The sequence below is a fragment of the Salmo trutta genome, chromosome 30 (genome assembly GCF_901001165.1).
Source record: "Salmo trutta chromosome 30, fSalTru1.1, whole genome shotgun sequence".
Classification (NCBI taxonomy): Eukaryota; Metazoa; Chordata; class Actinopteri; order Salmoniformes; family Salmonidae; genus Salmo; species Salmo trutta.
The window spans coordinates 15,066,835-15,081,905 of NC_042986.1; the positions used below are offsets into that span (position 1 = coordinate 15,066,835).

Here is a 15,071-nt window from a genome sequence, read left to right on the forward strand (position 1 = left end):
TCGATGGTCACCGTGGTAACACTTGTATTTTTTTGTATTTGATCTTGTTTGTTGAGGCTGGGTTGTCAGAGGGGATTTTGCATTTTGAATAAAACCCATTTGGATATTTTGGGAATGTTTTTTGGTGCTACTTTCCCAAAATAGGTATCTCTTTCATTCTTTCACTTTTTCTTGCTCTCTTTCACTACTCTCTTTCATTAGTTTTGATCCCCTCAGATTTATCCTTTTATTCTGTCCTGTTTTTCAGTCTCATATTTCTTCCCCCTCTCTCTCTCTCCTTCCAAACTAAAGTAACACTTCACTTTATCACAATTTACTTTTTCTCCTCTTGGTTAAAATAATTATTATTGGTATTGATATTGCAGACACACAGTTGTCGTGCGTTTGTGTATAAACTTTTCATTTCAATGTTGCCTTTTGTTTCTTTTCACTCTTGTTAGAAAATAAAAGTTTAGTATTGTTTTAGGAATCTTTTGACTCCTGTCCTTTTTTTTCCATCATTTTCTTTTCAAGAGGTTTGACAGAATAGTGAAATTTGTGGTTCTGAATCGATCAGTACACTCCTTGTGTTGTGAACCTAAACCACAGGTGTAGTTGTTCCTGAGCTTCAGCAACTCCCTTGGGACAGTTTTGAGCATGGTGGTGTATGACAGAAAATATGTTAACAATTCAAAAGGACGAAATCACTTCAACTATTTTGAATTAACAAATTATATAAAAAACTTTTATTGTAAAACATTTATGGACCAGACATCACAGTATACCGAACAAACAGCCACATTGTTTTCTAGTCTAAGAATTAAAGAAATTAAGAACATGTCACATCCACAATTTCACACCAACTTTTTGTCACGTTTTTTGAAGTATATGTTACTTTTAACATTTAAAGTCAACATGCAAGTAATCAAATGTCAAAGAACTACTTTCAACTCCTCAGATTGTGCTGTCATACTGTATAAGTAACTCCATCGCAGAATACGATCGTACCAGCCATCAAGAAGACATGTTCAAGAAGATTTCCTCAACTCTCAACCACCAGAGATGGTGGTTGAGAGTTGTTTCCTGTGCTGTGGGATTTGGTGTGCTTTTTTTCCCTCACTGTGCTTCTCAATTTATTCATATTGAAACGTGCTTATCAGATCTTACCACAATGTCGACGTTTCATTCATTAGTCAGTCATTTTGTCCTTTACTTTGTTCTTGTTGGCCAATGTCCTTTGTATACTCTGTAAATGCCATACACAAGCTTATCATTGGGCATTTGTGGCACTATCCTTATAAGAATGGTATAGCAAAAAAACGCTGGTCAATAGCTACAGATTGGTTTATTTCACCAGTGCTTTCTTTTCACTTCTGTTGTCTTGCCTACCTGCCTACGTTCATAATTCTCTCAGGCAGAAATTACAGCTTGCAATATGGGTTACTGGTAATTATGTTCTCTTCTACACTGCACCACTCTCTCCCTTCCCCTCTCTTTTCCTTCGTCACAGCTGTTGGTAACTAAGAAGGTTGTACAGTCTATCACCCAATCTCTCCAATATGCAGTGACAGATCACAGTAGACAGTTGGTTTCTTTCCCTCTCCAAAGCAACCCTCTTCCTCTGGACCATTTATTTCAATCACTCCTACACTTCCTCTCTACCTCACTTTGTTGGTCACCCTCTCCTCTCTCTTCTTTCTCGGTCTTCCACCCTCTCCATTAGACAGTGGTGACTGACAGCAGAGGGTTGTAGACCTTCTTGCCGTCAGGTGACCTGGTTCCGTGGGCCAGCAGTTCCTGGATGGTGATCCAGTTGTCCAGGATCCTGCGGCTCCGTTTCTTCTGGCTCCTCCTGTGGCTCAGCTCCAGGATGGTAGTGGGCTCCTGTCCATGCGGAGCCCCCTGTTGTCCACCGCCACTGGACTCCCTATCCCTCTCCCTCAGGCAGTCCAGCCTGCTCTGCATCATAAACTCCCTGCGTCTGCGCTGTTCCCTGGCCCTGAGAAGCTGCTGCTTCCTTTCCTCCTTGGACCAATAGCGGCCCATCTTCATCTCGCTGACGGCGTCGTCGTCCGTGGTCATGCCGCTGCGCTCCTCCCGGATCTTAATGGCCCGGGCCTTCAGGAGGCGGTCCCTAACGGGCCGCTTGGCAACATAGCGGGATCCGTCGCTGCGTACTTTGACCTTCCACTCCATACGCGGTGAGGTCGGCGGAGGCAGGGGAGGGGGGATGGGTAAGGATGGCATGGACACAGGGCCCTGGGGGATGTCCTTGCATGTGCTCCCCAGGCTCATGGGGCTCTCGCTGCCATCCCTGGGTCTCTCCAGGCCCTCGGATGTGGAGGGGGACCTCAGCTGCATGCAGCTCTGGTAGCGCAGGGGGATTCTGGAGCCAGAGTTGCGGCGGGACAGATAAGGGCTGTTCTCAGCGCTACGCCCTTCCCTCCCCTCCACTGTCCCATTGGCTTTGGGGCATCTCACCCCTCCGTCTGACCCCCTCCTTGCCCCCCCGTCGCGGGACAGGGATCTGAACTTGGCCCCTCTCGGGCTAGAGGTCTTGACTTCTGCTCCCCTCCTGTGTGAGCTAGGGGAGTAGGGCTGGTTCAGGTTAGCCTGCCCCCTCTCACCCCTGCCTCCCCTCTCCCTGTGCCGGCTGGGGGTCCGAGACGGCAAAGAGGCAGAGTCTCCCCCCTCCAAGCTGCTGTGGCCATGTGCAGAGGGGGAGGGATACTGTTCGCTGACCAGAGGGGTGCTCCTGCAGCTCTCCCCTCCTGTGTTGTAGGCGCTGGTGCTGTCCTTGTCGGAGCGCTCCCTCTCAGGCAGCTCATTAATGTCTGACAGCTCATGGTGACAGGACTCCTCACTAACCAAAGGAGCCACCCGCCCAGCCCCGGCCCCACCTCCAGCCCCACTTTCCTCCTCCAGGGGCCATGCCTTGAGACAGCGCTCCCGGAGCTGCTGCATCTTCTGGGCCCTCAGGATGTTACGACACTTGAACTCCAGGTGGCGTAGCTCCTCTTCCACGAGGGCCATCTCATGCTGCATCAGGCTCTCATTCCTGTTCACATCCAGAGGAATCCCCCCATCGCCCCCATGACCCCCCTGTCCCCCATGACCCCCATGCTCCCCCAGCAGCAGAAGAACATTGCTGTTCTTCTCATAATAACACTTGATCTCCAGGAGCTCCCTGTACCTCTCACACTCTTCTTCTGTCAGACCCGGCATCATCATCATCACTGGGTCAGCTGCGTAGACCCTCTCCCCTGCCAGGTCACCACCTCCTCCCCCACCCAGACAGTCCAGACCCAGTAGAGAGTCAGTGCTGAAGTGGAACTCTGTGGAGTGGCCATGTAGAAGGGGTGGGGTGTCCCTGTCCCCTTGGCCAGAGTGGAACCTGCGCATGCTGCCGGGGGTGTTGGTGGCGTTGGTGGTGGGGGCGCTGGTCTGGTCGTCTCCTAGTAGGTCGTGTTCTGAGGACTCCTCATTGCGGGTACTCTCGTCTGTACGGCCCACCCCGCTGTCCAGCTCCTGGCTGTTACTCAGCAACGTGTGGAGCAGGCCTGGAGAGTCACGGTGACCTCGCCCACGGACCACCACCACACCACCCCCACCCACGACCCCTGGTCCTTCACCCAGCATGGAGGCCCTGTTCCTCAGCTGATGGGGGCTGGGCAGGTGGACAGCGTTATCCAGAACCTCCAGGTCCAGTTCATCTGGGTCGAGCTGGTTGTCATTCTAAGTTGGAGAATGTGTTTCACGGATTGTGTTTATTTTGTTTGATTGCCGTTGTGGTTTCGTTATTGAGTTGAAGGTGTCGTTGAGGGGGGAAAAGGGCAAAGGAGAAAGAAAAAGATAGATTGAAATTATATATTAGATTGAACAGGTTCAATTTCTTGTACTCTTGGGAACCTCATACAACATGTTACAGAGGTATGTCTGTTAGCGTTTATCTCAGTCACTAGATGGCAGTAGGACCTAAGGTAATGTGTGATTTCATTACTATTTTAAAGGCATTTTTACTGAGGGGTATTTACCACTGTGCTGTCTGGATGAAAAGAAGGAAAATTGGGCCCATCGTTAAATGTATGCACATGCATGCACACCAACCCACCCAACTATATGCATGCATGCACGTGCACTTACAAGCACGCGTACACACAAACACACACCACCACCACCACTCTGTGCGGTGTTTTTACTACCAGTGAATAGTACAGGAGAATTACAAATTGCTTGTTTTAATTTACTCCCTTTATCCAGATCCCACTGAGATATTGATTAAATGTGCTTTAATTCAGTAAACAAATCACCGCTCAGAGTGGAGTTGATTACATTTAACCCTTAGAAACCTGGACCCAGTTTTCCTTGCATAAACAAAATCAGAAGTGAAAGGAGACTCCAAATAACGTATTTCTGGAAAATAAATATAAAAACTGTTGGTATGCAAAAAAATCTATGCTAATGTGTAGTTTGCATCACTTAATGCCCTATGTTTCATATATATAACAAACTTTCAAGTGACTGAATATTTTTGCTCATAGTGTCATTACAGAGGTCGGCCACCAGATGGTGACAAAAGTGTTTATTGCGATCACTTCAAGTTACTCCTTTTTATGTATTGATCGTGTACAGACACTTTACCAGGTGTTTAAAGACAATGTTACATATATGTAACATTGGGCTTTAAAGGGTTAATTGATTTGGTTTACACTTGAATTGTTTAACTGGATTCAGGTTGAGAGATATTATTATTTAAAAAAAACTTAATTTCATTATTTCTCTGTCGCTCTCTCTTGCTCTTTCCAGACCGTTGAATAAATCCTTAATATCTGCTCATATATACCGTCCTTGGATGATCCCCATCTCTTCTCCTCTCTTCACTATGTGTTTTCAATGTGAGACTATACTTTATCGATGAATCTTATTATTATAGTTTTATTTTTTGTAAGATTACATTTGTTGTCCTTTTTTTTAACAATACTAAGCATACACAAACCATCAACAACATACAGACGCACACAAACATTCATAACATCACCCCTGTACAGACCCACCTGCTCACACCCCCATCTCCCCCTGCCACATGGCCTCAAACTGCACTATTTTGTTTCTCTCCGTCTCCCACACAGTTTCAACATTTAGATAATAAAGCATTAGGCCTTTCCATTGTGTTAACGATAGACGATTGGTTGATTTCCATTTTTTAAGTATATGTTTTTTCAAGATGATTGACTAGAAAAATATCTTCCAACCCATTGGGTATCTCACTGAAGCCTCATATGCCATGTCTTGGAATAGGCAGACAGACAGAGTAAAAGTACATTTAGACTGTAATACTTCTGACAGTCAACTTTCCAACTCCACCCACAACTCATGGGCTTAATTGGGGAATTTTGTCCCTTGTGTAATACATTTGAAACATTAGTTTATACTGGATTAAGCATACATTTTCGTTACCTGTAATTTCGTTAGTTACAATACAGTGAGGGAAAAAAGTATTTGATCCCCTGCTGATTTTGTACGTTTGCCCACTGACAAAGAAATGATCAGTCTATAATTGTAATGGTAGGTTTATTTGAACAGTGAGAGACAGAATAACAACAACAAAAAATCCAGAAAAACACATGTCAAAAATGTTATAAATTGATTAGCATTTTAATGAGGGAAATAAGTATTTGACCCCCTCTCAATCAGAAAGATTTCTGGCTCCCAGGTGTCTTTTATACAGGTAACGAGCTGAGATTAGGAGCACACTCTTAAAGGGAGTGCTCCTATTCTCAGCTTGTTACCTGTATAAAAGACAACTGTCCACAGAAGCAATCAATCAGATTCCAAACTTTCCACCATGGCCAAGACCAAAGAGCTCTCCAAAGATGTCAGGGACAAGATTGTAGACCTACACAAGCCTGGAATGGGCTACAAGACCATCGCCAAGCAGCTTGGTGAGAAGGTGACAACAGTTGGTGCGATTATTCGCAAATGGAAGAGACACAAAAGAAATGTCTTTCTCCCTCGGCCTGGGGCTCCATGCAAGATCTCACCTTGTGGAGTTGCAATGATCATGAGAACGGTGAGGAATCAGCCCAGAACTACATGGGAGGATCTTGTCAATGATCTCAAGGCAGCTGGGACTATAGTCACCAAGAAAACAATTGGTAACACACTATGCCGTGAAGGACTGAAACCCTGCAGCGCCCGCAAGGTCCCCCTGCTCAAGAAAGCACATATACATGCCCGTCTGAAGTTTGCCAATGAACATCTGAATGATTCAGAGGACAACTGGGTGAAAGTGTTGTGGTCAGATGAGACCAAAATGGAGCTCTTTGGCATCAACTCAACTCGCCGTGTTTGGAGGAGGAGGAATGCTGCCTATGACCCCAAGAACACCATCCCCACCGTCAAACATGGAGGTGGAAACATTATGCTTTGGGGGTGTTTTTCTGCTAAGGGGACAGGACAACTTCACCGCATCAAAGGGACGATGGACGGGGCCATGTACCGTCAAATCTTGGGTAAGGAGAACCTTCCCTCAGCCAGGGCATTGAAAATGGGTCGTGGATGGGTATTCCAGCATGAGAATGACCCAAAACACACGGCCAAGGCAACAAAGGAGTGGCTCAAGAAGAAGCACATTAAGGTCCTGGAGTGGCCTAGCCAGTCTCCAGACCTTAATCCCATAGAAAATCTGTGGAGGGAGCTGAAGGTTCGAGTTGCCAAACATCAGCCTCGAAACCTTAATGACTTGGAGAAGATCTGCAAAGAGCAGTGGGACAAAATCCCTCCTGAGATGTGTGCAAACCTGGTGGCCAACTACAAGAAACGTCTGACCTCTGTGATTGCCAACAAGGGTTTTGGCACCAAGTACTAAGTCTTGTTTTGCAGAGGGGTCAAATACTTATTTCCCTCATTAAAGTGCGAATCATTTTATAACATTTTTTACATGCGTTTTTCTGGATTTTTTTGTTGTTATTCTGTCTCTCACTGTTCAAATAAACCTACCATTAAATTTATAGACTGATCATTTCTTTGTCAGTGGGCAAACGTACAAAATCAGCAGGGGATCAAATACTTTTTTCCTTCATTGTATGTTCCAACATTCCCTCCATCTTGTGTCAAAATCAGTTCTTTTTAATTGGTTCCAATAGTTCATATTTTTTTCGAGGAGATTGTCAGGTAGATATGCCCTCTGCAAGGTTTTGTTTATCTTACCTATCATATGAATAGCATTTTCTGACTCAAATAGGATTGCTCTGACATCCAAAAGATTTCAAATAGAAATATCTTGATATGAAACGTTTAAGTTGCGTGTATTTGAAAATATCTACATTTGTCAGTCCAAAATAGCTTTTTAAGGATTTAATGGAAATGCATTGATTTCCTTTTACCAAGTCATTTACGGTTCTATGCCTTTAGTTTTCCATGTGGACCAATTTATCTGTGAATTCTGAAAAGCTATCCAATGATTGTTCCATAGGGGTGTGTTTTCAGGGAGTGATACTGGTTCTTGTAGAATCCGTTTCATTTTCTTCCATATTGTTATGGTGTTCCTAACCATGAAATTGTATTGTTATTCTAGCTGCAGTTTTAGTCTACCCTGCATCTCACGTCTCTCTGCAGATTCGAGGGTGCCAGATGAATAAAGGGAATTTGAGGGTACTTGCAGTGGTGACTTTGTCTGGGTAGCAGCCTACATTTAATGGCCCTCTCTTAAATCTGCCCTCTAGCTCATTCTGGGCTGAATGTGGACTGCATTCTGATTTCAACACTCTGAGTGTGTCTCAGAGCACACACACATTTGTTTTTGCATGGCTGTGTGTGAGAAGGTATATTGGTGTGTGTCTATGCCTCATGCATCACTCTCAGTATAAAAATGGTAAACTATGCCGTTCCATCTGGAGGTGTGTGTGTTCAGTGACTACCCATTTGCTGGGTGTGTATATATATATATTATGGGATGTCCCGGGACTGTGTCCTTATGTCTGTTGAGCTGTGACCTTGAGGGAAACAAAGCAATGCCACATTGGCACGTACTGAAAACAACCAGGCTCTCCCTCTCCTCGCTAGCTATCGCTCCCGTCCAGCTCCGTTTCTCCCTATCTGTCTCCCTCTTACTCCTCTCACCTTTCCTGTCTCCTTACATGGGTTAACAGGGTAGGGGGAGATTCATAGCTCCAGTCTTATTTCTTTTACACAAATGGTGTGTCTCTAGTGTAGAGGTTCCGATATGACCTTTCTTTATGTCATTTCTTATGTCATTTCTGTTAAGAAACTAGTTGACTTGAATTTGAATGAATTTTGGTGTGAAGAATGAAACAACTTTGGTGGTTATATGGTATTTACTGTACTGTAGTTATCCTGGTCTGGGTTGGTTTGTTTATATGGTATTTACTGTACTGTAGTTATCCTGGTCTTGGTTGGTTTGTTTATATGGTATTTACTGTACTGTAGTTATCCTGGTCTGGGTTGGTTTGTTTATATGGTATTTACTGTACTGTAGTTATCCTGGTCTGGGTTGGTTTGTTTATATGGTATTTACTGTACTGTACTTATCCTGGTCTGGGTTGGTTTGTTTATATGGTATTTACTGTACTGTAGTTATCCTGGTCTTGGTTGGTTTGTTTATATGGTATTTACTGTACTGTACTTATCCTGATCTTGGTTGGTTTGTTTATATGGTATTTACTGTACTGTACTTATCCTGGTCTGGGTTGGTTTGTTTATATGGTATTTACTGTACTGTAGTTATCCTGGTCTTGGTTGGTTTGTTTATATGGTATTTACTGTACTGTACTTATCCTGGTCTTGGTTGGTTTGTTTATATGGTATTTACTGTACTGTAGTTATCCTGGTCTTGGTTGGTTTGTTTATATGGTATTTACTGTACTGTACTTATCCTGGTCTTGGTTGGTTTGTTTATATGGTATTTACTGTACTGTAGTTATCCTGGTCTGGGTTGGTTTGTTTATATGGTATTTACTGTACTGTAGTTATCCTGGTCTGGGTTGGTTTGTTTATATGGTATTTACTGTACTGTACTTATCCTGGTCTTGGTTGGTTTGTTTATATGGTATTTACTGTACTGTAGTTATCCTGGTCTGGGTTGGTTTGTTTATATGGTATTTACTGTACTGTACTTATCCTGGTCTTGGTTGGTTTGTTTATATGGTATTTACTGTACTGCAGTTATCCTGGTCTGGGTTGGTTTGTTTATATGGTATTTACTGTACTGTACTTATCCTGGTCTTGGTTGGTTTGTTTATATGGTATTTACTGTACTGTAGTTATCCTGGTCTTGGTTGGTTTGTTTATATGGTATTTACTGTACTGTAGTTATCCTGGTCTGGGTTGGTTTGTTTATATGGTATTTACTGTACTGTACTTATCCTGGTCTGGGTTGGTTTGTTTATATGGTATTTACTGTACTGTAGTTATCCTGGTCTTGGTTGGTTTGTTTATATGGTATTTACTGTACTGTAGTTATCCTGGTCTGGGTTGGTTTGTTTATATGGTATTTACTGTACTGTAGTTATCCTGGTCTTGGTTGGTTTGTTTATATGGTATTTACTGTACTGTAGTTATCCTGGTCTGGGTTGGTTTGTTTATATGGTATTTACTGTACTGTAGTTATCCTGGTCTTGGTTGGTTTGTTTATATGGTATTTACTGTACTGTAGTTATCCTGGTCTGGGTTGGTTTGTTTATATGGTATTTACTGTACTGTAGTTATCCTGGTCTTGGTTGGTTTGTTTATATGGTATTTACTGTACTGTAGTTATCCTATTCTGGGTTGGTTTGTTTATATGGTATTTACTGTACTGTACTTATCCTGGTCTTGGTTGGTTTGTTTATATGGTATTTACTGTACTGTAGTTATCCTGGTCTGGGTTGGTTTGTTTATATGGTATTTACTGTACTGTACTTATCCTGGTCTTGGTTGGTTTGTTTATATGGTATTTACTGTACTGTAGTTATCCTGGTCTGGGTTGGTTTGTTTATATGGTATTTACTGTACTGTACTTATCCTGGTCTGGGTTGGTTTGTTTATATGGTATTTACTGTACTGTAGTTATCCTGGTCTGGGTTGGTTTGTTTATATGGTATTTACTGTACTGTACTTATCCTGGTCTTGGTTGGTTTGTTTATATGGTATTTACTGTACTGTAGTTATCCTGGTCTGGGTTGGTTTGTTTATATGGTATTTACTGTACTGTACTTATCCTGGTCTTGGTTGGTTTGTTTATATGGTATTTACTGTACTGTAGTTATCCTGGTCTGGGTTGGTTTGTTTATATGGTATTTACTGTACTGTACTTATCCTGGTCTTGGTTGGTTTGTTTATATGGTATTTACTGTACTGTAGTTATCCTGGTCTGGGTTGGTTTGTTTATATGGTATTTACTGTACTGTAGTTATCCTGGTCTTGGTTGGTTTGTTTATATGGTATTTACTGTACTGTAGTTATCCTGGTCTGGGTTGGTTTGTTTATATGGTATTTACTGTACTGTAGTTATCCTGGTCTTGGTTGGTTTGTATATATGGTATTTACTGTACTGTACTTATCCTGGTCTTGGTTGGTTTGTTTATATGGTATTTACTGTACTGTAGTTATCCTGGTCTTGGTTGGTTTGTTTATATGGTATTTACTGTACTGTAGTTATCCTGGTCTGGGTTGGTTTGTTTATATGGTATTTACTGTACTGTAGTTATCCTGGTCTGGGTTGGTTTGTTTATATGTTATTTACTGTACTGTAGTTATCCTGGTCTTGGTTGGTTTGTTTATATGGTATTTACTGTACTGTAGTTATCCTGGTCTGGGTTGGTTTGTTTATATGGTATTTACTGTACTGTACTTATCCTGGTCTTGGTTGGTTTGTTTATATGGTATTTACTGTACTGTACTTATCCTGATCTTGGTTGGTTTGTTTATATGGTATTTACTGTACTGTAGTTATCCTGGTCTGGGTTGGTTTGTTTATATGGTATTTACTGTACTGTACTTATCCTGGTCTTGGTTGGTTTGTTTATATGGTATTTACTGTACTGTAGTTATCCTGGTCTTGGTTGGTTTGTTTATATGGTATTTACTGTACTGTACTTATCCTGGTCTTGGTTGGTTTGTTTATATGGTATTTACTGTACTGTACTTATCCTGGTCTGGGTTGGTTTGTTTATATGGTATTTACTGTACTGTAGTTATCCTGGTCTGGGTTGGTTTGTTTATATGGTATTTACTGTACTGTAGTTATCCTGGTCTGGGTTGGTTTGTTTATATGGTATTTACTGTACTGTACTTATCCTGGTCTTGGTTGGTTTGTTTATATGGTATTTACTGTACTGTACTTATCCTGGTCTTGGTTGGTTTGTTTATATGGTATTTACTGTACTGTAGTTATCCTGGTCTTGGTTGGTTTGTTTATATGGTATTTACTGTACTGTAGTTATCCTGGTCTTGGTTGGTTTGTTTATATGGTATTTACTGTACTGTACTTATCCTGGTCTTGGTTGGTTTGTTTATATGGTATTTACTGTACTGTAGTTATCCTGGTCTTGGTTGGTTTGTTTATATGGTATTTACTGTACTGTAGTTATCCTGGTCTTGGTTGGTTTGTTTATATGGTATTTACTGTACTGTACTTATCCTGGTCTTGGTTGGTTTGTTTATATGGTATTTACTGTACTGTACTTATCCTGGTCTGGGTTGGTTTGTTTATATGGTATTTACTGTACTGTAGTTATCCTGGTCTGGGTTGGTTTGTTTATATGGTATTTACTGTACTGTAGTTATCCTGGTCTGGGTTGGTTTGTTTATATGGTATTTACTGTACTGTACTTATCCTGGTCTTGGTTGGTTTGTTTATATGGTATTTACTGTACTGTACTTATCCTGGTCTTGGTTGGTTTGTTTATATGGTATTTACTGTACTGTAGTTATCCTGGTCTTGGTTGGTTTGTTTATATGGTATTTACTGTACTGTAGTTATCCTGGTCTTGGTTGGTTTGTTTATATGGTATTTACTGTACTGTACTTATCCTGGTCTTGGTTGGTTTGTTTATATGGTATTTACTGTACTGTAGTTATCCTGGTCTTGGTTGGTTTGTTTATATGGTATTTACTGTACTGTAGTTATCCTGGTCTTGGTTGGTTTGTTTATATGGTATTTACTGTACTGTACTTATCCTGGTCTTGGTTGGTTTGTTTATATGGTATTTACTGTACTGTACTTATCCTGGTCTGGGTTGGTTTGTTTATATGGTATTTACTGTACTGTAGTTATCCTGGTCTTGGTTGGTTTGTTTATATGGTATTTACTGTACTGTACTTATCCTGGTCTTGGTTGGTTTGTTTATATGGTATTTACTGTACTGTACTTATCCTGGTCTTGGTTGGTTTGTTTATATGGTATTTACTGTACTGTAGTTATCCTGGTCTGGGTTGGTTTGTTTATATGGTATTTACTGTACTGTAGTTATCCTGGTCTTGGTTGGTTTGTTTATATGGTATATCAGATAGTAAACCAGTTCAGAGGGTCTCTCACCTCTATTTCAGGCCGGGCCAGGAGCAGGGAGATGTTGGTGCTGTCCTCCTGGGTCAGAATGGCCACCGCCTCCTCTCTGTTCTGGATGTCCACCCCGTTTATCTGAGACACATCAGAAATGTTCTTGTCTGACCCTGCTTTCTGCCATAAATTATAATAGAACGTTACCTAAAATCTTCAACAATCCTACCTGTAATATTCTATCCCCCTCTCGGATACGGCCGTCCATAGCAGCTATACTATTGGGGTTGACCTGGAGAGAGAGAGGATTAGGTTAGCTGGCAAACAGGCGATCAGAGCGAGGCTAACCCTCATCCTCACCCCCATCCTCCTCACCTCGCCCACATAGATCCCCAGGTCCTCCTCATCGTCTGTCCGGTAGCACACCGTTAACCCCAGTTTGTCCTGCTGACGAGACTTATACAGCTCCACCTCCTATTGAAATGTGTGGCAGACAAAACACACAAGTTAAACACATGAACACTGGTAATGGAGATGGAGAGGGCATGAAGAATGGGATTGCTGTTGAATTACACGGTAGGCAATTTGATTTGACAGGAAAATGTGGCCTCACCTCGTACTCCAACTCATCCTGCCTGAGATCCACCTCGTGCTGAGTGATGTCAAAGTAGTCATTGGGGTCATAATATTCAGGCTCTAAAAGGCTGAGAAGAAAACATAGAGAATATGTCAGTGTATCAACATTTAAGCAGAGCTACAAACGGCAGAGCTTTCAAACATCTTATGGAAATTGAAAAGTAAATTGAATTCACTCCACTCACAGCTCGTTGATCAGGTTGGGTTCCAGGATGGGTGGCAGTGGAGGGGAGGGGGGCGGGTGAGGGGGCGGGGCTCCACCTTGGTGGTGGGAGGTCCTTCCCAGAGTCAACATGTGTTGGAAGCTGATGTCAGTCTGAGTGCCGCTGTCCACACAGTCAGTCAGCCCCCCTGGAACTGCTGCTGTCCCGTCCAGCCCCACTAGTCGCCCTGCCAGTCCAGCCCGCCGCCGGGCCCCCCTTTTCAACACGTGAGACAGCAGGGGGTCTCGCACATCCAGGGTGGGGTCCCGTGAGAGGCAGGACAGCTCCTTACCATTCACCTAGAGGAGGGGAGCGAGACCAGAGGTCAGATAGGAGAAGGTCGTGGAAAAGGAGAAAAAAGGAAGAGTAGGGGAGTGCTGTCTAGAACCCAAAACGGTTCTTCGGATATCCCCATAGGAGAACCCTTTGAAGAACCCTTTTGGGTTCCATGTAAAACCCTTTACAAAGAGGGTTCTAGATGGAACCCAAAAGAGTGCTACCTGGAACCAAAACGGGTTCTGCCTGACACCAAAAAGGGTTCTCCTATGGGGACAGCCTAAGAACCCTTTTGGAACCCTTTTTTCTAAGTGTGGTGAAGAATGATTAAACACAAAGGAGTACCAGGGCACATACAGAGGGAGACGTGGAGAAATTGAAAGAGAGTAACACAAAGATGGAAAACAAGCAGTTTATAGAGAGAAGAGGCAATGAGGGGAGAGAGTGTGTGATTACAAAACAGGTGCACCCAACAGGAGTATAGATAGCAGACTTTGAGCCACATTAGAGGATCTCTCGCTAGACATACAGACAGACCAGGTTAGTTCACTGTGTGTTAGACTGAGCCACAACACAAGGACTGAGGAGGAGAATACATGAACGCAACACATACAGACAGGCCTAAAACACAGAACTAGGGTTAGACAGCCAACAGATAGCCATTGAAGATAACAGAGAATAACACATAGGGAAATGTGTAGGTTTAGTGTATGTTAATAATACACACATCACATGTAGGGTTACAAAGGCACATCACAGTACGTGGTACATTTCTCTCAACTTAAAAGGTTTTGATATCACACAGCGGGGGAGAAGAAAAACTTTATACTGAGACCTTCAATCGACCTTCTCCATCAAAAGGACACAGCGGGTTACTTATTTGACCCTTCTGTTGAGAGAGGGGGGGGAGAGCAATGGAATCATTAGAGAAGACAAGACTTACGTTAATAGGGTAGGTTCTGAGGAAAAGGTGAAAGTGCAATGTTGTTGTAAGGAAATGGGTTATTACTGGTTGAGAGAAATGCTGCCTGTTGGTAGACTAATCTCTGTATTAGTCCTAAATCCCTCTGCATGTGTCTAACCATCCTGTACATGATCCTCTCTCTAGCCTCATTTATACCTTGTGCTAACATGTGTCCTTTGTCCTGATCTTGTCCACATTCTGTTTGTTTTTCATTCTCAGAAATATGTCTACACATGGTATTAAAATGTGTCTCTTATCAATCCACTGTGTACACATTGTGACCACATTTCCTGTTCCCTCCCTGTATGCAAATTATTTGACAGCTATTCTTTCAAAATAATACTTATTTTCCCTATTTTAATACACATTTTGATGTCATAAGTCAATGATGCCACCTGTCAATGATTTCAGAAGGTGGGATAATGATGATTTAAATGGTTTCACTGTCCAGATCCCTCTACACTTGCTAACATATGCCTGACTACCTCCGTAGGTAGTCACAATGCGTCTTTTAATC

The 15,071-nt window shown here is 42.5% G+C and overlaps 1 protein-coding gene across 1 annotated transcript in view; it reads right to left on the bottom strand.

The window, feature by feature from the left end:
* Window positions 1–716: 716 nt before the first annotated feature.
* The window catches only part of LOC115168079 (PDZ domain-containing protein 4), a 28,328-nt gene continuing 13,973 nt past the window's right edge, over window positions 717–15,071 (bottom strand). Inside the window, exons 2-7 of the mRNA XM_029722976.1 lie at window positions 13,297–13,613; window positions 13,089–13,179; window positions 12,851–12,949; window positions 12,705–12,767; window positions 12,515–12,616; window positions 717–3,714 (exon numbers count right to left, since the gene is read on the bottom strand). Coding sequence (XP_029578836.1) covers window positions 1,699–3,714; window positions 12,515–12,616; window positions 12,705–12,767; window positions 12,851–12,949; window positions 13,089–13,179; window positions 13,297–13,613 — 2,688 coding nt within the window. The 3' untranslated portion in view covers window positions 717–1,698. The remainder of the gene's footprint in view (window positions 3,715–12,514; window positions 12,617–12,704; window positions 12,768–12,850; window positions 12,950–13,088; window positions 13,180–13,296; window positions 13,614–15,071) is intronic.